The following is a 22,758-nucleotide window of genomic DNA, read 5'->3' as shown; positions in this document are numbered from 1 at the left end:
ACTTGGGAATGGGTGTCTGCCACTGGCTGAAGCTGTCAGTAGCCGGCTTTTCTGTGCTGCTGAGCAGAGTGCAGGTCTGCCAGGGCGTTGCACAGGCGTAAGAAAGACAGGTGGCTGATAATCACAGATTTTGGGTCAGTTCTTTCTCTAGTCACGGGTCACCAAAGATCTGACCATTTCTTTTTGCTGTCTCTGGGTTTGGGGAGGGATCTGTAGCACAAAGACTGAGGAAAAAGTAGATCAGCATTCTCAAACTGTTTCAGAGCATTACACTAAATTTTAAGGACTTCTAGGTGACTTCACAAAATTTCTGCTTTTGGATCAGAAATGGAATTACAGACTGATAAAATGTGAGCGTTGAAAGATAAAACCCTGTTCTTAATGAGCAGATTCAGTGAATGCTGTTTTATGACGTTTATAAATTTTCTTCCAAACTAGGCGGCAGCCTATCTGGGAGGAAACAAGCACAAAGCAACGAAAGCTTGAATAGCAGTAAATGGAAATCTACTTTTTCACCAATATCTGACATCAACCTGACCAAAACTACAGATAGTCCCTTGCAGTCGGTTTCATCTCTGAGCCAGAATTCGCTGTTTGCCTTCAGGCCGTCCTCCGAGGACAGCCTTGCCATCGACGCCAAGATCACAGCACACACGAGGAAGAGCATTGCCATGCCCTCGTCTGGGGCAGATGGGCTCAGCCCTGGTACAAACTCCACTAACGGATTCACGTACAACGGTGGACTGTCAGCTGACATTGGTTTACACAGCTTTATCGATGGTGCTTCTCTTCCGCATAAGGCTTCAGACGTGACGACTTCCAACTGCTCCTTGAGTTTCCAGTCGCAGCGAAGCAAAGATGTGGGGATATCAGAAACAAATCCGTTTTTGAACAAGAGGCAACTCGAAGGCCTCAGCGGCACGAAAGGAGACGACTTAAATCGGTCAGGGGTCAAAGGCAAAGAGATCAATGAAATAAGCATTCGTACTGGGGGTTCTTCAGAAAAAAACTCTTTGCAGCATAATGGAAAGGTCGGCAAAGGAAGGGACCGAGATGTGGAGTTTAAAAACGGCCACAACCTTTTCATTTCTGCTGCTGTTTCGTCTGGTGGCCTTCTGAATGGTAAAAGCCTTTCTACTGCTGTTTCTGCAGCAGGCAACCCAGCATCTGCTGTTCAGACGCACCATCCTTTCTTAAACACTTTGACCACTGGATCACAGTTTCCCCTCGGCCCCATGGCCTTGCAAGCAAACCTCAACTCGGTGACAAATTCCTCAGTATTGCAGTCCTTATTTAATTCAATGCCAGCTGCTGCCAGTCTGGTCCACGTGTCATCAGCTGCAACCAGACTGACTAATTCTCACACTATGGGGAACTTCTCTCCTGGGGTTACAGGTGGAACAGTTGGAGGTAGGCAGAACTCTTTCTCTGGTATAAGACAGGGCCTAAAGGAAAGTCTGACACTGCCTCTCCAGGGGTGAAACCCTTGCACTTCTGCAGGATGTGAAGCAGATCTGTCCCACATAACCAGTCTCCTCTGTGTCTTGGAAATGCTAGGATGAGTTCAGTTCCCCGCAGTGAAATCTCATGAGCTTTGTCTACTAGATGAGCTTGTTGTGTCACCTTAATGAAAGAATACACCCAGACTCTGTGATTTCATAATGTATGCTTGTTCAGATGTTGCTGTGTTGGAACCAACTTAGGTCCGCCTGCAGGTAAAAGATTTAACTTGTCATGGTACTGAGTTAAGGATCTCTAACTTGTCAACTTGAGTAAAAGTTGAGATTAGGCCTTGAATGGATTTAGCGTGATCCAGGAAGAGCAAAACATCAGCGCCTCTTCAGAGGAGATGGTGTTGGGAATTGCGTAGCATTCTGGCTCTTGAATGGACGTGAAGAGCATTTCTTTGCCTGGAAGGGCAATGCCATACGCACCTTGCACTTCTGGGATTCTGTGCAGGCTTGGCTTCTGTGGCCCAAACCAGAGACAAGCTGGCAGGACTAGAAGATAGTCTGAACCTGCCGTTACTAAGTGTCCAAGGCAGTTTTTCTTACCTGTCCATAATCATTCAGGCACCATGTCGGGAAATCCTAACTCTCACATCTCTCAGCATGTAGATTTGCTGGAAATACAGTCTCCCCTCTGCTGCCCTGTAAGTGGGAAAGCAGGAGGGTGGGGAGGGAAGAGCAGCAGTTTGAGTCTTCAGATAAACAACTCTAGAGACCACGTAATCTCATCAAAGTCTACCCGGGTGGTGTAGAACTGACAGTTCTTGGGTCTGACCATTTTTCCTCGTGCCATTTAGAGGTTGGCAGTAGGAAAGGTAAGTGAAATCTTTTGTACCTCCTGGCCTGCACCATTATCTCTCATTGCTTCCTGCCTTCTCATGCTGCATATTTTTGTATGGGGCTGTAACTATTATAATTTTGCTTTTTTCTTTTTTTTTTCTTTTTTGTTTTGTTTCTCTTGTCACTTGAGACTGTACAAAGCCCATCTGTTGAAGCTGAGTTTTTCTCTCCTGTTTGCAGGTATTTTTAACCATGCGGTGCCTTCTGCCTCCTCTCCTCATCAATTTGGAGCCAGTTTCAGCAGCAGTGCTGTCTCTAGCAGCACAGTGCTAAGCTTAAACCCTCTGCAGGCTGTTGCCAGCACCTCATCCTCATCCTTCCCACCCCCTTCCTCTAATTTAGTAACATCTAGTGAGACTAGATCTGCTCAGCACCTCAACAGAGCGCCAGTGCAATCTGTTTTCCATTCCCCTCCGCCCCCGCCTAACGTTTCATTGCCCCCACCTCCTCCATTACTTGCTTCTAACCCCGAGCCCGCGCTTCTGCAGAACCTGCCATCCATCCCACCTGGCGAAGCTTTTTTGCCATCCTCTTCTGCTGCTTCTGTCCAATCTGCTAATGCTTCTTTGTCTATTAAGCTAGCTTCTCTCCAGCACAAAACCTCCCGCCCTTCCTTTACAGTCCATCACCCGCCTCTGCCCCGTTTGGCGCTGGCACAGTCCGCGCCCATGATCACGCAGTCCAACGCAGCTGGCACGTCCGCTATGTGGGTTACACTTGGCATGCAGTCTCCTTATGCTTCGCACCTTTCTGGGGTTAAGCCACGATAAAGAGCTTGCTTAGCTAACAGTTCTTATTTTGTAAGGTAAGGCTAGAGAAAAAAAAGAGGAGTACTGTACAAGATGCTGAATGATGCTTCTTCCTTTTCAGAGATAGGTTGGGGATGGGCTCTGTGAAACAGAGAAACCTCTAAAATGTGGGAGACAAATAAATAATCTGATTGCAGAGGGTGGGGAGTCTTAACGCTCTCTGTTCTGGGAGTCAGGATTTCTCGACAAGGAGTGCTCACAGTGGTAACTCTGGTCAGCCTCATCTGACATTAGCATTATGCTCGGGTTGAGATCACTTCATGAAAAAGTTTATTTCTGAAGATAGTAATCGGGAGGAAATGTCTATTTTTAAGTACAAGAAGGGCGTGGACCTGTTGGAGTGAGTCTAGAGGAGGGACATGAAGATGATCCGAGGGCTGGAACGCCTCTACTGTGAGGAGAGGCTGAGAGAGCTGGGGCTGTTCAGCCTGGGGAAGAGAAGGCTGCAGGGAGAGCTTAGAGCAGCTGCCAGTGCCTGGAGGGACTGCGAGAGAGCTGGGGAGGGGCTTTGTGCCAAGGGCCTGTGTTAGACTGGAAGAGGGGAGATGTAGATGAGATGGAAGGAAGGAAGGAATTCTTTCCTGTGAGGGTGGTGAGGCCCTGGCCCAGGCTGCCCAGAGGAGCTGTGGCTGCCCCCTCCCTGGCAGTGCTCAAGGCCAGGTTGGATGGGGCTGGGAGCACCCTGGGCTGGTGGAAGGGGGCCCTTCCTGTGGTAGGGGTGCTTGAACGAGATGATCTTTAAGGTCCCTTCCCACCCAAACCATTCGATGATTCTGTGAATGAATGATGGTTCTATGGTTTTATACAATTATTGGAAGTGGCTGTTGCCTACTTTGATTCTCCCCTCCCCTGTTCTTGCCCTCCAACACAGACTATTGCCTCTCCACAAGTGATGGTGCCGCTTTGTGACTCTGTGGCAGTGTGGTGGTGGTGTTTTTACTGTCAGTCAGCACCAGCTGCTCTGAATAGTCATAAAGTTAAAAATCTCTACATTAAAAGCTGCAGCTTTGAGCAAATGCACTGGTCTTGCACTGCAGTTAATGTGCCCCCCGCGTCACTGGAAAACACAACCACAGGTAGCAGAGAAGGGTTGTAATTTATCTGTGCACTGCAGCTTTACTGGACTTGCCTGCTAGGGCTAACAGTAACAGACTCCATCGGATGCTGTATTCATGTTCGCTTGGCGATCACTGGCTTACTGGGTAGACTGTGAATGAGATGATAGGGAACCTGCAGGCTTAAGCGTGGTCCGTGCTGCATAAAGGCTGGGGCCGCAGAAGAGAGGAGGGTTTCTGGTGACTGTATGCATTTTTACTGAAGCAAGTATTTAAATACCTTTAGAGCAACTGGAGAATAAAATGTACCACCACAGAGTTGGGTACTGTTGTTAATGAAAATACTCTGTGGCATCCTGATGTAACAACTTGTGCTTGCAAAGTTAAAGCAGTATGTGAGTCCCCAGAGCTTGCTCCGTGCTTCTCGTGTAGGTCTTTGATGTTGTTGCTGTTCACTGATACCAAAGCTCCATACAATCTGTGGTTGAATACTTTGCCGCTTATAAAACATATGACTCAATTACAATATACCTGAGAGATTCTTTTGACTGTGCATTGTGTATAGTGTCTTCATCATCAAACTGCTCCACAGACATGAACAAATCCTCATTAGGCTTTTGTGAGGCACGTAAGTATGATCTCTGTCCTTCTGTACAAGAAAGTGAGGCTGAGGAAGAGTTTTGAGTAATGTGGTCCCTGCACGCTGACAGATACCAACAGTGCGCTGTGATTACAGAATGGGCTTAAAGACCCTGAACAGAAACCAGACGGGGGAGAAGGGGCGAGGAGGGTCAGGCTTGGGGTTTTGTATACGTGAGCGACTCAAGCGAGAGCAGTGTGAAAGCCTTCTGCAGAAGCAGTTGCCTGACCTGGAACCGAGGTCGCACTGGGCTAGACTCATACCATCGGACGTGACGGTCTCTCTCGCAAAAAGGTTCTGAGCAAAACAGGCAAGGCACAAAAGTGATGTATGGAGAAAAGCAGCTGGATGACAAAGCTGGATTGTGGAGCAAAGGAGCAGAAATAATGCTACCGAGAACATGGTGTGTGACAGACATACTGTAGTTGTGGTCCCAGTCTGTGTGAGTCGTCAACGTAGGTAGAACATTTGAGTAGTTTCATTGACTTTGGTGTGAATGCGTGTGCTCAGAGTCCTTGATGAACCGAGGTTGAAATCTGGAATCGGGGCCTAAATTAATCTGCTTTACTTCTCATGACATTTCTCCCCGAGGGTAATAAAAAATTCAAAGCAGATTAGTATGTGCTAGAACAAGGTGAAGTACTGAGTGAGGGAGCACGTTTCCCCCCCCAGTTAAGGTCAGTCACAGGAGGACAGAGCTCAATATGGTTACACTGTCAGAAAGCTTTAAAAACTGCACTAGCCAGGAGGGGCTGCGCGTCGCGCTTGGAGGTGTCCTTTCTGTCTCATTGCGGTTGGGTCAAGAGTTGCTCCTTCTTTGCTGGCTAACGAGGTCTTGGAGCAATGTAGAAATGTTTGACGCATCTAACACAGAGTAGATTTTTTGTCTTTTATTTAGATGAGTCTCTTCCTCTCCTCCTGTTGTGCAGGTAACTAGGATTTCTACCTCAACCCAATGTGACCTATGCAAGGACAACGTGGACCAACTTCACTCGGCTTCCACTGAAAGGTGCTCACCTGGCCTGTGCAGGGGTTTCTACTCTCTTACTACTGGACAAAATAAAAACATAAAAAGACCTAAACAACAGAGAAAAGAATATTTACTGTGAATCTGAGTAAAAAAGAAAAAAGGCAAAAAAAAAAAAAAGAGGCAAAAGAAATGCTTAAAGCTCCAGTTTGTATTGTTGATAGTTTAGATAAAGTATTTATCTTTTTTTAAAAGTGAGAACAATTTTGACTTATTTTATTCCACCTGGAATCATAAATACAACTTATTATTAAATTCTCTGAATAATAAAGGACTGGCACACCAGCAGAGATGTAAAGAGCCTCCTCTCGGTGCTATTTCCTCCGTCAGAACTGTGCCTCTAGTTTGAATCCTTGGTGCTGAATTTGGAGGGTTGACCAATGCCAAACCCAGTTCTCAGAAAGGTCTGCAGTTTATTTATTCAACTTACTCTGTTCATATACCAAAACCGACTTGATTTGCAGCAGTGTGAGCTACAGAGAAAGGCAGCCTTCCGACTAGTGTTTTGTTTTGATTTGAACTGAGCCAGGTGCTCTGTTAACTGGGTGGTTTTTAATTGTGTTCATGACAAACAAGAACTCCGTACTCCCCTCTGGAGTGGCAGCTCGAGCCCCTGGGGCGGCCCGGGTGAGCTCAGCCAACGCAGGCACAGTTTGAGCAGAAGAAATTCAAGTCCTGCCCCATTCGAACTACGTCACTGGGCCATTTGCAGTTGCTGGTGGCACTCAAGTCACTGTGAATTTTGGTAGCTAGTCTGGTAACTTGTTTTGGGATGTCATTGGCATATGAACAGGGTGCGTAATCACTGGTATTGGTCAGGCCCTTTTTACCGACGTTGGGAAGACTGAACATAGTGCTTCTGTACTGCTGCAGGTAGCAGATTTTTCTCAGCTTGTTGTTTTTGTTCCGAGTACAATGTGTTTTGTTAGTAGGGTTTTGATACTTGATTCAGAAATGGCTTAGCCGTGTACATTTATTGACGAAGTGTGTTTTGCTTTTGTGTTTCTTTGCTTTTAAGTAGGTCTAAATGGTAGTTCACAAAAACACCACAATCTGGCTTACCGTGCTGCCACGCTGTCAAACTGGTGCAGTTCATCGTATTGTGACTTGGTGTTCTGTGTACAGAAAGTGCCGCTCCGAGCAGTGGCTGTATTTTATAGAGATGTGATGAAAAATTATAAATTTCATATACTTTATTTCATTTATTTTTAGATTGTACAATGCACAGTAAACTTGTAAAAACTTATTTATTCGAGTGCACAAAGTGAGGAGAAGGATGATCCATTAAGTACAAATGACGCTGGTCCGTAGTTCAGACTGGACTGATAAAGGAAACTACAGTAGAAGGGGAATTGCAACAGCAAAATGACCAGACGAAAAACACATTTAGGCTTTGGGAAACATCTGCCTGCTAGCCCCGGTGCTCTGAGGGGCAGCACTGACTGCTCTGCGTCAGAGGCACTCACTGTCCGTAGGTCCCTTCTAGGTCGCTCGTACTCCTGAATGAGCGTCCCACCTCCAGCAAGCGGGTTTCACCTTAGACGTGAGCCCTGCCTTACCAGGCACCAGACGGACATCCCGCGGTCACAAAGAGCTGGGCTGATCGCTTTGGCTGGCTGACTCCTCTTTGAAGTAGGCGAGACACCTCTGCCCTCGTGTGCTCTCTCCTGCTACCTCGATGCAGGAGGAATGGTTGTGAGGGCTGTGCTGGCCGTGTTCGGGAGAGCGGTGGGGGAGAGGTGCCGGAGCAGCTCCTACCCTCGACAGACTTCAGTTAGACCCTTTTCTCTGTACCTCATCCCTGGCAATCTTAGTAGAGATTTAGGACAAGGTGCAGTTATTTTGGTGATTCCTAAGTGTGTCTTCCATAGGCAGCCTTTGTGCGCAGAAACCTGATCTAATTTTGCCTTCTTCACTGGAAAGGGAAGGGATTGATAGCCCTGGAAATTGGGGATGTTTTGCAACTCTTTTCTGCTTTGCATGTGGGAGAGGACTTGACAGCGGTGTGCCCTGCTGAGTTATTAACAGCAAGATGAAAACCTGGAAAAGGGCAAAAATGCTCAGAGGGTGATAGCTGAGAAACATCCAGTAGCTTCTAGTAGAAGCCGTACAGTGTATGTCCTGGAATCCAGGAAGACAATGTAACCCAGATGTTTTGCAGCTGGGAGTTGGGCAGCTCCAGCTTTTTCCAGGTCCTGGGGTAACTGGAAGTTGCAGAGCTGCCTTAGCATTCTTCCCAGCAAATGGCAGAGTGCTCAGGTCTGTGAAGGCTGAGCGATTGCTGGAGGGGCAGCAGCCTTAATTGCATCTCCCCACCATCCTTTATATCCCCGATGAGAGATGAGGAAATACAAGAAGCAGGTTTTAATCACTCTGCTTTTACCCAATCCTTTTCTGAAAAGGGACCAAGATACAGTGCTCCTTGGACCTCTTGTGCCCCCCTTCATCTCAAACTGCAGAAGACATCCAGCAAGAGAACTCGGATGCGATCACTTGTTCTGTGTGGAGAGGGTTTGCTTGTGCTCATACCTTGGGCGCTCACAGAACATACCGAAGATGCCTGCTTGGAGGAGGAACCGACTTGCAGAGCTCCGTTGAGCCCAGCTGGCTCCCAGTGCTCCTCCTCGGCTGGAGAGCATGGCCAGATCCTTGTTGCAGGAATGGCTTGCTTTGCCCCGGGGTTCACCGCATTTCAGGAATCGGTGTGTGGGGAGCACAACAGAACTGTCAGATGTGGTTTAGTGGTGGATTCCGCAGTGTTAGGTTTATGGCTGGACTCCGATCTTAAAAGTCTTCTCCAGCTGAAATGATTCTATGATTTTTATGACCCCTCAGAGCAAAGGCCCTGGGCAAGGAGTTTGTCATCTGCTCTGCAGTGGGTGTGGTGGAAAAGCAAACCCCTCTTTGTCCCTCAGCGTTGCCTGCAGTAGTGGGGGCTTTGGTGACGGGTAGTCAGACGGTGTCTGTTGCAGGACTTGCTCGCGAGCAGCCATTGGAGATCGGCAGCACAAGGCCCGCTCGCTGGAGCCGAGCACACAAACGTTGTCCAGACATTTTCAGCTACCCAGTGTTTTGGAGTCTGTGACTCCAGCCATCGTCTGGGAAGGCCAAAGGAAACCAGATGCTGACTCAGGAATAAATGGATAGTTGGGACCTACTTGAAAGGGATTCAGTCTGCTGGCCGACCTGCTGAGCATCTGCTTCAGCCTCCTGGGGTCCCTTGGGACCTGGTCTTCCTCTACCTCTGCATCACCTCAGTGCTGTCATTCCCAGTGACCCAACGTTTCCATCTCGGCAGCCCACGCTGCAGGAGTCCAGAGCTGCTCTGGCCTTGCCAGTGTCTTCCACCCACGCCTGGCACCGCTGGCACCTTCACGTTGCGATGCACTGCGTGACTGCAATGCGTTGTGTGGCAGCTCTAATCTCAGTCTTTGTGGTAATCCCTGTGAGATGAGCTTCCAGGACGGTGCCTGGTAAGTTAACGCTTGCAGGGAGGAGCGCGAGATGGGAAGCCAGGCGAGTGCAGGCTTTGAACTGATGTCTTGCTGTTGTGTTAGCTGGGAGATGGTGTTGCCAAGGGATTTGTGCTGTCGTTTTCCCCACTCCCTGATCTTTTACCGCTTTGCCATGATCTCGGGCAAGTTCAGGTTGTCTCTCCTGTATCTACAAAACAGGGAGAGCGTTTATCTTGCTGTAGGGTTGCTGAAGTAATGGCTTTGAGATGTGAAGATCTGATCCATACGGCTCCAAGAAGACGACCCTCGTGACCCTACTGTACCGTGCACTGTGCCAGAGGTCTGAAACCTGTTTTCAATAATTGGAGATACTTCTGAGTAATGAAAGCCAAACAGCCAGTTCCAACAAGGAATTCCTTCTGTGTTACCACATCCTGCCGGGCCCAGTTGTTTCGTGGCTGTCCCACGTGTTCCTTCTCCTCCGCACTGCTGCTGCCAGCGAGGGACTCATCAGGAAGCTAAAACACATCTTGTAGCACATACGTTGCCAAAAAAAGTGGAACTTCCTGAGCGTTGTGCTGAGCAAAACCTGTGCCCCGCTGCTAAATGTCAGCCTTGGGGAACAAGCCTTGCACGCTCTTCCTTTTTTGGTGATTTGTTACCTCTGGCTCGCACTTGCCGGGCTCGGGCCACCGAGACCCACTGTGCTGTGAAGCTGGGAGCGCTCCAAAAGCACTAAACCTAAACTCGCTGTTTGCTGCAGATTCGTCATTCAGCAGCCATTCTTCCACTCGCCGGGGGTTTGTGGGGCACCCCGCAGGCAGATTTCTCTGCTTTCCCTGTAGCTGAGGGAGAGAGTGGGAAAAAGCTGGCTGGAAGGCGTCGAGGCTTGGGTTGCTGAAACCAAGCTGGTGTTTGGGGTGACGGGGAAATCAAGCCATCCCTGCATCGCCTCTTGTTTCGGTGCAGTCGAGGCTGTTTCCTTTAGGAAGGTGTGGCTTGGTCTGGACAACTGTAGTGGTGGGAAGCGTCTTCACCCCTTTTAGTTCAAGCTGTGAATGCAGTGAGAGGCAAAGAGGAAGCTGCCAGCAACGGGGAGTGCAGCACATCCTAGACATATGTGACATCTAGAGACAGAGCACAATCTCTGACGGGTTTCTTCTAATAGCAGGAACTCGTATGTCCTTGGCCAGACAAACATAGAAATACTTCCTTGTCCTTCCTTCCTAGTGGCGATACCTGCCTTATCTTTTAGTGCACGGTTTGTGCTCACCCCGCTGCTCGCTGGGGTCTGGCTTGGCTCCGGCCGGGGGCTCAGCCTGGGTTGGGAAACCTGAATTCCCGCTGTGCCAGGACTCACTGGTGGAACGGGTGCGTGGGGATGAAGGTGAGCTTGTGGGGTCTGAATCTGTGATGGCACCCACAGCTGCTGAAGTGCCCTGGGCAGGAAGGTTCTGTCACTTGATCATGAAGGGAGTTACTACCCAGTGGTTTTGTGAATCTAGAGCTTTCAGATCCCTAGGACTTGACACTCCTCAGCCCGAAACTCGCCCAACTGTTTGTCACACTCAGTTATTTAATCTCAAGTTAGAGTGGGGGGTAGGTTTTTTCTTTCTTTAGTCAAACTTAATACCTGAGCAAGTAACTTCTTCATTTGAAATCTGCTGAGCAGATGGGTTGCAGGCTTGAGAAGCTCTTCCGTTGCATCTGAATAACATTTCAAAAGGGAGCATCGCTTCAATACTGCTTGGCCATCGGGGCTGGTGGGGCTGACTGGCTCAGCGCAGCGTGGTCAGGCGTGGGGCTGCGTGGGGGTGCCTGCCGTCACCGGCTGGGGACGAGAGTTTCCTTCTGAGAGGCGTTGGTGATGTTTCTTCTTCAGCCTCCTTCTTCGGGGATTGGACTGGATGGCCTTTAAAGGTCCCTTCCAACCCAAACTGTTGGTTGATTTTATGATTCTTTGTGCAGATCTATCTGGGATAGGCACTTTGCCTCAGAAAATAAATGGGTGGGCTGCAAGCGGGAAGGAGATGGCTGTAAGCCAGATCTGCCTCGCCTGTTTTTATTGCAGCGTGGATTTGTACTGAGTGCAGTGGGGCTACAGCAGCATTTGCAGGTCGGTTGCTCCGCACCACGGTGGAGTTACTGCCCATGGTGACCAGGCTCTGCCTCCTCCCAGCCTTCCCTGCAGAGGAGGCTGCATCTTCCCGTACTGCTGGGCTTCCCCTGCCAGGAGAAGGTCTGTTGCTCTGGAGTAACGAGGCCACGAACAGGCAGCTGGGGGTCATCTCCAGGGACCTTCATGGTTTGATTCTTGCTAGGATTGTGTATTTAGATAGCAGCATCTGCTTCCCCCCCCCCCCCCCCCCCCCCCCATTATTTTTTCCTCTTGGAAGAGAGTGCAAGCAGAGGAGAGGCTGAGCGATTGCACGGCTGGGGAGAGCATCAGCGGATGCAGAGCTGGTGCCCGCGGCGGGGTAGCCTTGGTGATTGCTTTTGGCAGGACGCAGGGTCGCTGTGAGCAGTTTGAAGGCCAGCACGCGCTTTCATCTCCTCCGAGTGTATTCATAGTGCCCACCTCTTTGTGACTCCTGTGGATATGCCAGTGGCCCTCGCATGAGGACCTGTGGGACCAGTGCCCTTAGGACGCCCCTGCAGCGGGGACTCCTGGGCACCGGGTGCTGGAGGCAGCAGGATGGCTCAGCAGACCGGGGGGTTTGCAGGATTGGGCCGTTACGTTGCAAAAGGCTGCTCCGTCAGCCCGCGGTTCCCTGCCCTGCTCGAAGTTTCGCTGCATTGCTGGAAAAGGAGACCTCCAGTGCTGGGAGCTCGTCTCCAGGCTGCTGATCAGAGATCCCCCTCCCGGCTCAGAGCTCCCTGGGGCCCTCCCTTCTCCGGCCGGGTCTGGAGTTGGTGCTCACCACCTCCAAGCACGGGTAACAAACACGCGCTCCCCAGCCCGGTGTTGCCATCCCTCGCCGGAGCCGGCTGGTGCCTGTCACCGGTGCCGCTCTCGGAAGAGCCGTTCATTAGGACATGGTGATTCTCTCCTAGTGCTGACATAAGGTGGCTTGGGTTGATCCAGTCCTGTGTATAACCCAGGTGCTTTGCTGTGTTGAAATCGGTCCTTTTGATACAGGGTATGGAAACCTGAAGATTATTGGTGTAATTTTTTTTCTTGGAGGGAGTTATCCCAACTCACACAGGTGGCTGGTGTGAAAAATTCTGCTTTTTGTTGTTTTGCCTGAGCCAGAAGCCTAAAGAGGATTAAGCATGAGAGCTCTGAACGGTGCTGTCTTCGGTTAAGGAATGGACGTTGTGCAGTGGTCTGCAAACCAACAGTCGTGTTCTAAAATCACAGTTTGGGGAGAAGAAACTAGACAGTGTTTTTGTGAACTATCTTTGCAGCACTGAGGAAAAAATCACAAGAACTGGGTTTTTTGGAAGCACAGGTATGTCGTCAGTGTACGAGTATTTGAAGTTTCATGGCTGTTAAAAGTTTTTTCCTCCTTTTTTTGCTCCAATGTTTCCTCGGACATATCAGGTTTTCACTAAAAGATGGATTACCAGTTTTAAAAAATTTTGTTGTGCCATATTTTATTTATCCTTATGCATTATAAATATATAAATATCTACTTAGACTGAATATTGCAATAAAAGATGCTCTTACTGTGAACTTCAGGGTTTAAACCCGAGACAAAAAAATGGGAAATACTTCTCCAGTATTCTTGCTTTTTGTGACCCTCTTTCTGAAGAGGTTTCATAAGTTTTTTTTTATAGTTTAAAAACAAAATCACATCTTAAAATTCAAAGTTTTGTGATGCTAACCCTGAAGTTCCCAAGTTTGTGATCCTTTGGTTTTTTCAAGGTACATCTGGTTGCTTTTCTGGCGCAGTCAAATCGTTCTTTAGAAAGGTCTCGTTTCTGGAGTTAATGAGGAGAAGGTGGAATGGGTTGATCCATCCTGCTTGGCTTTTTTAACCTATTAATCTTTTAAGTGATCAATTTCAAATTAAAAACCAACTTTTTAGGTCTCTGTTCTACTTCAACTTTTTCGGAGTGAGAGCCTGCCCTCGCTGAGTGGGACTTTGATGGGGAAAGCGGTAGGTTATGAGGTTGCTGTTGCTCAGGAATTGATTAGTAAACTTTTAACTACTAATAAAAATCCATTTTTCAATGGATTTTTTAAAAAACCCATTTTCTTAGAACAGTGATATGGGATGTTTCCTAGTGAATAGGAATTAGTTTATATAATTTAGCCTATTAAACTGAATTATTTAAAATTCAAACTTCCCCTAATTTATCTTTTTTTTTTGTTGTTGGGTTTTTTTTTTTTTGATACCTGTCATTCCTTTCATTCTCCCGTAGAAGCAGTCTGAATTCTTCTGGTGTGTATATATGTATGTATAATATATATATTTCCACCCTGCCTTTCTAATTCTCCACAATGTAAGAGTTAGGTTTTTCTCCCCTCCCTCCACTTAATTTCTTGTGTCTTTACCTTGATTTGTAATTGAAACAATGCTTTGAAGTTTTGTCTTTATATTAAAGTGTATGTATTTTAATACACCGTGCTGTTGTGGAGTTTCACTGCTTCAGCAGGGGACGGCCCTCGGCGCCCACCACGGAAGCGAGGTGTCGGGGCCGCAGCTTTACCCGCCGTCGGCGCAGGCAGGGACAGGCCCCGCGTCCTGCTCTGGGCAGCGCCTTTCGCTCTGGCAGAGCTGAGGGACGGTCACGTCACGCTCTCGGGGTTCCGCATCCTCGTCCCATTACAGCCCCCCCTCGGGCCACTTCCCATCTCCCCTTTTAGCCAGTAGCTGCACCAGTATAACGGAACTGCAATCAGCCAGGCAGTATATTTAAACTTTGGAAGTGAGGGCTGTCACGCTTTCGAAGGTAATTCATGGTAGGATTCTTATGAAACGAGACGCTTGCAGAGCTCGTGGAGCGTGGGAAGGCTGGAGAGAGGTTTTTAGACATTGGAAGCCTCTGCAGCATCAGTCCGACCCAGCTCATCTTCCTGAGTCTGTTGCTCAAGCCACTGCCAAGCGCTCACCTCCAGTAGCAAAAAGCCTCTAAAAACCACATTGCGGAGGCACCCGCAGCTGGCTCCTGGGCTGGGGCCTTGCCTCCAGCTCCTGGCTCTGAAGGCTCTGCAGCTCTTCTTCCTCCAGCGTGGATCCCACTGCGACCCCTCATCCCCCGCGGGGCCGAGCTGCCGAGGTCGGGTGGGACGCCCGGTCCCTGCGGGGCTGCGCTGGACCCCCACCTCGCTCCAGCCCCCCCTCCCCAGCCAAGGCTTTGGTTTCTTCGAACAGCTCTGACCGCCACAAAGATTAAAACAAGTTTTTATTGGAAATGTTCACCGTATGACAGATAAATGGCTTCAGTACGCTTTCAGGGAGCCTGCGCACAGCGCTCGCTGGAACAGGCCCCTGAAATACAGAAAGCACAGTGATCAGAGGATGAAAAATGAACCATTGTCTGTAATCACCAGCAGCGGACGTGGACCTCAAGTGTCTGCAAGTACCATCTTCCCTTACTCCAGAAACCCACCCCGGTGTCCTACCGCTAGTCTAGGAGTTGATTGAAGTTACCGGGCCTGCCGCCGGCCCGCGTAACTCTTCACAGCATTTGTCTTACATTCAGTTAAGAAATGTCATTGTTGCCTCTTGAAGAAGTGCTGGGATTATCTCTTGCTCACCCAGCTGCTGCCCCTAACACCCCACCAAAATGCCCGTTTGATGTGCAGGGAAGGCGGTGGGGGTCAGCTCTCCTGGAGAGGACGCCAGCGACAGTCCCGGAGGGCGCGCAGCTGAGAACTGTGAGCAGAACCAGCGAGCCTCGCGAGGATTCTGTTTGCTAGAAAGGACCGAACGCTGGCAGGATTCACAGGGTTTCGTTTACCCGTGGGCTGGCTATGGCTTACGGAAGAATTCTCTGATGCTGACCCCTGGGGAGCCGAGGTAGGACGCGGACGTTCTGCCTCTGAACCTGGCTGCCGGGGGCTGCGGCAGCGTTTGCTGCTGCTGAGCCGAAGCCGGAGAGGGAAGCCCATGTCTGCTCTGCAGCGGAGAGAGCAGCAGCTGCTGCCCAGCCTGGAGCGTGTCTGTCTGTCCATCCTCTCTCAAGCAAGCAGATAGATGAGTCTCTCTTTCACAGTATGGAAAGCTGCTGCGTACCCCACTGGTGTGTCAGGAACATGCCCCTCCACTGAGGTAAAGCAGAGCAGGCTTCTGAGGATTAAAATCCCCTTTGAAGTCATCCGAGGACACTAATTCCCTAAAGCACCAGCTCTTGGATGTTCCTGCTTTTAATCCCCCATTGCTGCTTCCACCAGAGTCGCCATCTGTCTCCCCACCGCCCTGTTTGCTGCTGCTGCCCTGTCATGCCCTCAGCTTAGTCTGCAGGCCAGCTGCCCCGCTGCTTATTTGGGTAATTTCTGGAGCAAGCACCTGGAGCGACCGAAGGGAAAGGGAGTATCTGGGGAGGGAAAGGAAAAATCTTGGCTTTGAGGTTTAAAATAAAGCATCAGTGACATCTGCCGCTCTCCTGGCACCCAGCAGCATGAGGTAAAGAGGGAAGGCCGGGCTGCTAAAGCTTGCAGTGTGGGCTCATTTTGGCATTATCGCCCAGCTAAAGAGGAAGAGACCCCAAACACAGGCTGCTCCACCTCGCTGACCTCCCTGCAGCGCGGCGGAACCAAGCCCCAAACTGCAACCCTCCAAGGCTCAGGCCGAGCCCTCCTGCTGCGCTCACCTGCCCCAGCAGTGAGCGAGTTCCCGCTGCCAGTGGCTGGCTGACCCTGTTACCTGGGACCTGCTCTAGTTCCCGGGGAGCTGCTGCAGGCAGCCACGTCCCCTGCTGCTGTGGGAGCCTGGAAACGGGGCCTCTGCGAGCCCTGGGTGCAGCTCCGGGGAGCGTCTTCCCATCCCTCCTCTCTGGGCAGTTTTCCTTCGTGGGGCCAGAGGCTGGAGGTGCAGAGCCTTGCCTTGTTCCTTGTGTCTCCACCGCAGGAGCCCCAGGGAAAGCAACCCCGCTCCCCTGGCAGCTCGCTGGGCCCTTGGCAGTTTTCTGGTCCTTCCCTTTGGGCACTCACAAAGGGGAGTAAAGCTGCAGCAATGGCTCAGGGAGTGAAGCAGCAATGCCTGTCACATGCTCCCAGGGCTGAACTCCTGCACGCCCTGAGGCTCAAACACAGAGCAGAGGTGGAGCAGCTCCTGTCTTTACAAAACCCGCTGGGGAGCTGAGGAACTGCAGAGCTCAGCCCAGCCGACTGCACAGGGAGGCAGGACCACAACACGGATCTCTCGGCCATGTCTTGGCTCCCTTGCGCTTTGCAGCTTTTCTCTCCAATGCATCTGTGCGAGGGCTCTAGGGGCTGTAGCGTGGGCTTCACCAGGCCTCCAGGAACTCGCACCGCCTGCCCAGAGACAGGAAGAGACGACAACCCCAGGAGGCTGGTGCCCGTGGCTGCGCAGACACTGTGCCTTGGCGCAGGGATGCTCCCTCCCTGTCAGCTGGAGCCGTGGCTGAGATCTCCCGCTGTTAAAGGAAGGCTTCACACTCCTCGCGCAACAGCCCGGCCATCAGGCTCTGCTGCCAGGTCTCTGCAACCACAACAGCTTTGCCACATGAACAGGAGAGGGCATGGCAGGGCTGACCCTGCAAGCACAGCCATGCGAGCAGTTGGAGCGCGCTCTCACAGCAAGGGGATGGAAAACCCTCGATGGCTCCCTTGGAGACTGCAGGGAGATCCTGAGCCAGAAGAGCCGAGCAGCTCCCTGCAGGAAAGGGATGGGGAGGAAGAGGAGGGCTAGAGCTGGCTCAGGGCCTGTCCCAGGAGCTCCAGGCCCAAGGGCTGCAAGGAGGTGCTGGGAGCTCTGCTCCGTCCCTGCCTCCTCTGCTCTTGCTGGGAGCCAGGGCGGTTTTACTCGCAGCACGGTGCCAGCTCAGGGGCACGGTCTGCGGGGAGCAGTTAAGACTGGCTGCCTCCACAGCTGGGGCAACTGGGAATGTGCGATGAATTCCCTCTAAAAAAACCATACAAAATTATTTGGCTAATAAATTAAAAAGTCAGTTGGTCACCACTGCGGGGAACTGCTCTGTTCATCCCGGGGGGGCCTGGGGGTGACCCTCCAGGGCCAGAAGGCAGTTCAGCCCAGGCGAGGGGATTATTGTTTGCGTGTTCCCAACTGGAAGCGAGCTTCCTCGGAGATCCCGTACTGCTCCAGGGGGTCCTGCAGCAAGAGCACAGGGAAGGCACCAGTGAGACGCGACAAGGGGAGGCCAGCAGGACTGTCCCTCCACCAGTCTGTGGCCCAGGGCTGGGTGCCCGTTCCAGTCCTGTGCTGGATTCACCCCAGTCCAGCCCTTGGCTGCTGTTTCTGGTGCAGGAAGTCAAGCAGTCCTCGGGGAGGACATGGATAACCAAGGTTCATGGGCTGGATTCTGTCCCCTCTGGCACAGGAGTGAGCGGGTGAGCCGCAGCCACCTCTGTCACCTTGAGCAGGGAATGCTCCGCAGAGCGTGGCAGAGGTGCGAGCAGCATCTTAACCCGTGTACGCTCTGATCCGGCCAGGGCTGCCTGTGAACCCTCCCAGAGAACTGGAGGGAGTCCGGGCTAGCCCAGGCCAGACCTGTCCAGCTACAAACCTCGGGCCACTCCGCCACTGGAAGAGTGGGTGTACGAGGGCCGGAGCCCAGCACGACGCTGCAGGCTGCTCAGCAGAATAAGACCCGGGTCTGGCTGCTGAGACCACGGCTTCCGGGACTGGTTCACTATGGGATCTCTTTAGTACACACGGCAATGAACAGCCTTGTGCAGCACAGCTGGCAGCAACACCCGAGATCCCCAGGCCCTGCCCCAGTCCAAACCCATCGGTCGCCACCCAACAAGCCAACTTCAAGGGACTCACCTTCCCCGTCATCTTCTGGATCTCATTCCGGTAGAAAATCAAGCTCCTCCTCATGAACTCGTAGCTGTAAGACAGGAACAGACCATGCGGCAGGATGTGGAGAAGTTTCAGATGCTATTTAGAGCTGAAGGGAAGCTGGCTGGGGAGGAGATGACCGCCTTCCTCCCTGGGTTCGCCACAAGCTGATCCCAGAACACAAACAGCACAGAGCACACAACGCAGAGCTCGCAGTCGTGTACCTGGCTCGCTTGAGTGCCTCAATCCACTCCTGACACTGCTCTTCACTGTCACATTCGAAGCAGTATTTCCTCTCCGGCTCCTCAATGAAACCTGCAGGGATGAGGAAAAGGTTTAAGGGAGGTCCTGGCAGAGCTGCCCGTGCTGTCTCCCTCCCCAGTCACAGCCAGACTCTGCCAGGCCACCATGAGCACCTCTGTTCAACTAAAAGGATCTGAGAACAAGCTGGTAACCCAGGTCCCCGTCCCCTCTCCCTTACTCCGCGTGGCTCCTGGCTGGCCCGAAGCAGCTGCCTGCAGCGCTTGTCAGCTTACAGCAGCCAAAGACTTCGGAAAGGAAACAGCAGCTTCTCAAAGCGAGAGCGACAGCGCGGGACTGAACCAAGAACACGGCCAGATTCAGGGCCGAAACTCCCTGAGCCTCCTTGCAAACAGTCACCAGAGATTTAGTAACCGAAGTGGAAAATGGCCCCGAGGAAGTGATTTTGATATGCACGAAGGGCAGCCATCCGAGGAATTCAATCGCTTTTGGAGAAGGTACTGACCTGTCTTTGCTCGAGGCTTTGGGGAATTTGGCACTGTGCACAGTGGAAAGCAAGTCCTCGTGCAACTCCAGTTCTTTACCAAGACAGAATCAGGACATCTAATTAATTACGCTGTCCCCAGAGCTCTGCTCTTTAGTACACAGTGCACAGAGATCCGGGCTGCTGCTGAGCAGTAACTGGGCCAGACTGCACCTAAAGCCCTCAGGGCTGCTGCGCGAGGACACAGCCTGACACCACAGCCGTCGGTTCTAACGCTTGTCTTGGGAATCCTCATTCTGCAGAGCCCTCCAGAGTCCTAAAGCCCCAGAAATTCGGAGCGCGGTGCTGAGAGAGATCGGTGTGTTCAGGCTGTGTGAGGGCCAGAACACCACCTCTCCCGGCCGAGAGAGGAGACAAGGCTCCGCGCAGAGAAGCAGCTGTGCCCGACAACCAGGCCAAAAGATATGGGGATGGCCTTGGAGAAACATCCTGTTATTTTCGCCACATACCTCTCGCACAATGATTAGTTGTTGGACGAAAGGCTGCTTACAAAGGACGACAGACCATGAGCCAGCTGGAGCCACAGCTATCAACACAAGGACAAACAGCGTGGCGGGAGGACTGGTGCTAGATTAGCCTGGCAGATGGTTTATCTGAGGCTCTTTTTCTTTTTTTGATAACATGCAATAGCACAGAAGCAGCAATCTGTCAATACCAAACCCTCCTAGAGAGGGGTTTCCACCCGCACGGAGCCGCGGCCCGTCTGTCGTTACTGCTTCTCTCCTCACGCAGCTGTGCGAAGCCCACCGGCCGTGTCAGGCAGCAGTGAAGTGCCGCTGCCCTCGGGACGGGGCACGGCAACGCCCGAGCACAACCGGCAGCGGGCGAGGAGCAGGGCTCAGGAGCACCAGCCCCGCCGCTACCAGAGACACAGCGGGAACAGCAGGAACTAAGCAGCAAACCCTTCCCTTTGACACAGCACTGTTTGCCCGAGGGGAAACGCAGAGGCGGAACTCACTGATTGAGAAGACGTTCTCCTGCTCTTTGGTGATCCGGCAGTGCTCCAGCAGCAGAGCTCCGATGGGCTGGAAAAGACCCACAGAGAGGGTTTCACCCGCGCTGCCCGCCCGCGGTCTGAACCCGGAGTGTCCCTAGTGCCTTTTCAGCAAGCTGCATAACCAGGTGCTACTTTTAAAGTCATTCAGTCCAACTTCGTGGATGTTCCGCATTAATCGACCTTTTTGTGCCTGCTGATGTGCTTCTCTGCGCTAGTCTTCCCTGGGACACTTTGAAGCCACAAACAAAAGCAACCCACAGGCGAATTCTTTTGCCCAAGCTCCACAAAATGCGAGAGGCAAACAAGGCAGCAGAGAAGACGCTGCAAACCCTGGTTTACTACATATTTCTGGCACCACGGTTTCCCATTAGCACCCTCCACCTACCTGCTGAACTATTTTTGATCCGTTCAAGAACACCCTCTCCCCTCCATCAGAACACACACCAGTGCTGACAAACAGCCACCAGCAAAGAGGAGAGCAGAGGAGGCAGTGAAGGAGACGGCAGAGGAGACGCGCCGTGTCCTCCGGGCCCCGTCCTGCGCCCGCGCAGGAGCCAGCGCTGCGCCCTCACACGCGGACTCGTGCCAGAGCGGCTGCCCAGCAGCTGGGGCTCACCCGGAGAGCTGCGACCGCAGCTCCAGCGAAGCGGCCAGCGGCGACTGCACTCGGGCAGCGAGGAGGAAAGGGTATTTCTGAGAGCAGGGGCTCAGCTGTTATCAGGGTGAAATATTTATGATGGACTAAGTCTAAAAACGCCACTAAAAGCTTTCCAGTCCCTTTGTTCGCAGCACCAGCACGCACCCAGCACCGTTCTTTGCACACAATATTATTAAGATTGCTTTTGTATTCTTTTTCCAACAAGGGAATCTCTAGCACCAGTTATCAAGGGATTCACTGAAAATCCCCAGACCTCAGCAGCGGCACAGCCACAAACAGAACCCAAAGGTCCCACCCCTCATTTCTTTTTCTCCAGACCCAAGCAGGGCTTCTGTGTGCCCAAAATAACAACATCGGCAGGGTAAGGCCGCAAAAGCTTCCCAGTAACAGCGAGCACTGTACACAAGTAAAATTCCTGGCATAAAAAAAGAAGATACAATGCCAGTTCTTTTCCCAGGGGAGCAAAATATAAGCTTCCCCTCACTGTTTGGCACAATAAAACCAAATATTACAGACTCCACCTCTTGCAGTTTTGGGGCAATGTTTGAAAGATTCGTTCCGAGCTCACAGGAGAAGCACCTGGGTGCGGGCGAGCAGCAGCGCTGCTTCTCAGCCCAGGGAGTTTTCACTGAGTGGAGGGAAGAGGAAACGTGGGTGCTCGGCCTCGGCTCTGGCAGCCCGCTACTGTACCCTTTTCCAAAGCCCACACAACCAATTCACAGAAAATGAAGAGAGAGGGAGGAAAACAAAGAACAACAACAAAAAAGCAGATTCCACACCTCTGCTTCGTCTGTCCGGAAGTAGAAGAGAAAGTTGACAACGAGCTTCACGAGGCGTTTCTTCAACACTGCAAAGAAAAACAGCGTTGAGGCGGGTGGAAGGGCCGAGCCAGCCGGCCCCAGGGGGCAGAGGGAAGCCCCTTCCCCCCCTGCCAGCGCCCAGCACGGCGTCGATTCAACCAAAACTTCGGGAAAGCTCCAGTGCAGTTGAGATTTTTGCTCCCAGAGGAGCTCACAACCCCCCACCCGCTCAGGAAGGGTTGAACCGCAGCCACAGGGTGACAAAAGTCACTTTGCAGCTTCTCGAGCGGCTTCAGGGCAGACGGAGCCCGGGGCACCGCAGCACAGAGGTGCCCAGGACGCGGCCACCGGGCCCTCAGCCCCACCCCGGGGAACGCTCCCGGTCCCGGGGAGCCGCTGCCTGGGGCTGTCAGCACAAATGGCACCGCTGAGGGCCAAAGTCCACCAGACCGCTGCCGGTCCTGGGCGGAGGAGACGCCCGGGACGAGGGACGGAGTCTCCTCAGCGCTCGGACTCCAGCACCGGCTGCGAGGGAATCCACTGGGAGATCCTGGGCAGAGCCTCCTCCCTGGCCCCCGCCCCACCGTGTCCCCAGCAGCCCCCTGACCCTGCACCCCTGGAGCAGACGCCCGTGCTCCCCAGCCCTCTCCACCAGTCCGCTCCCAGTCCTGCCTCCCAGTACCCCCAGCAATGCCCACCAGTCCTCCCAGTCCGCTCCCAGTCCTCCCTCCCAGTACCCCCAGCCCTGCCCACCCAACACCGCCAGTCCTGCCCCCCACCCAGCACTCCCAGTTCTGCCCTGGTCCCACCCCCAGCTCCCCAGTCCTAATTCTCCAGTACAACCCACTCCCACCCCCACAGAGCGCCCAGTTTCCCAGTCTTTCTCCCCCAGTCCCCTCTATCCTTCTCCCCCAGCAACCCCAGTCCTGTTTCTGCAGCCCTGGCCCTCCAGCTGCCCCCGGGCCTGCCCCACGCCTCCCCCAGCCCGGCTCCCCCCAGTTCTTCCCCTCAGGCCTTCCCAGTCCAGCCGCCCCCGCCGTCCCCCCTCACCGCTCCCCTTCTTGGGCACCCGCATCAGGATCTCGGCCGCCTTCTCGGCGGGCTGCCGGGCCAGGGACAGCAGCTCCCGCTCGTTGTACCGCATGGCCGGGCCCTACGGCCGCCCCATCGCCCCGGCCCCGGCCGCGCCCGGAACCCCCGCCGCCCGCCCCGGAAGCGATCGCGCCGG

At 52.4% G+C, this 22,758-nt stretch overlaps 2 protein-coding genes across 8 annotated transcripts in view; one reads left to right on the top strand and one right to left on the bottom strand.

Annotated features, from left to right (window-relative positions):
• The window catches only part of DOT1L (DOT1 like histone lysine methyltransferase), a 77,993-nt gene extending 64,114 nt beyond the window's left edge, over positions 1 to 13,879 (top strand). For 6 of the 7 annotated variants that reach the window (XM_075444467.1, XM_075444466.1, XM_075444464.1 and 3 more), the window contains 2 exons: positions 439 to 1,410; positions 2,529 to 13,879. In XM_075444467.1, the coding sequence (XP_075300582.1) occupies positions 439 to 1,410; positions 2,529 to 3,118 (1,562 nt within the window). In that variant the 3' untranslated portion in view covers positions 3,119 to 13,879. The remainder of the gene's footprint in view (positions 1 to 438; positions 1,411 to 2,528) is intronic. The other variant, XM_075444469.1, reaches the window with a different exon arrangement.
• Positions 13,880 to 14,669: 790 nt separating this feature from the next.
• PLEKHJ1 (pleckstrin homology domain containing J1) lies at positions 14,670 to 22,740 on the bottom strand. The gene is made up of 6 exons (XM_075444126.1): positions 22,581 to 22,740; positions 21,510 to 21,577; positions 20,034 to 20,100; positions 18,495 to 18,585; positions 18,256 to 18,319; positions 14,670 to 17,577 (listed from the first exon to the last, which is right to left on the bottom strand). The coding sequence occupies exons 1-6, from the start codon at positions 22,672 to 22,674 to the stop codon at positions 17,512 to 17,514; spliced, it is 450 nt and encodes a 149-aa protein (XP_075300241.1). The 5' UTR covers positions 22,675 to 22,740; the 3' UTR covers positions 14,670 to 17,511.
• Positions 22,741 to 22,758: the final 18 nt, after the last annotated feature.

Source organism: Opisthocomus hoazin, chromosome 27 (genome assembly GCF_030867145.1).
Source record: "Opisthocomus hoazin isolate bOpiHoa1 chromosome 27, bOpiHoa1.hap1, whole genome shotgun sequence".
In the NCBI taxonomy this organism is placed as follows: Eukaryota; Metazoa; Chordata; class Aves; order Opisthocomiformes; family Opisthocomidae; genus Opisthocomus; species Opisthocomus hoazin.
The sequence above is the reverse complement of the archived record's forward strand: the minus strand, read 5'-3'. Positions and strand labels throughout refer to the sequence as shown.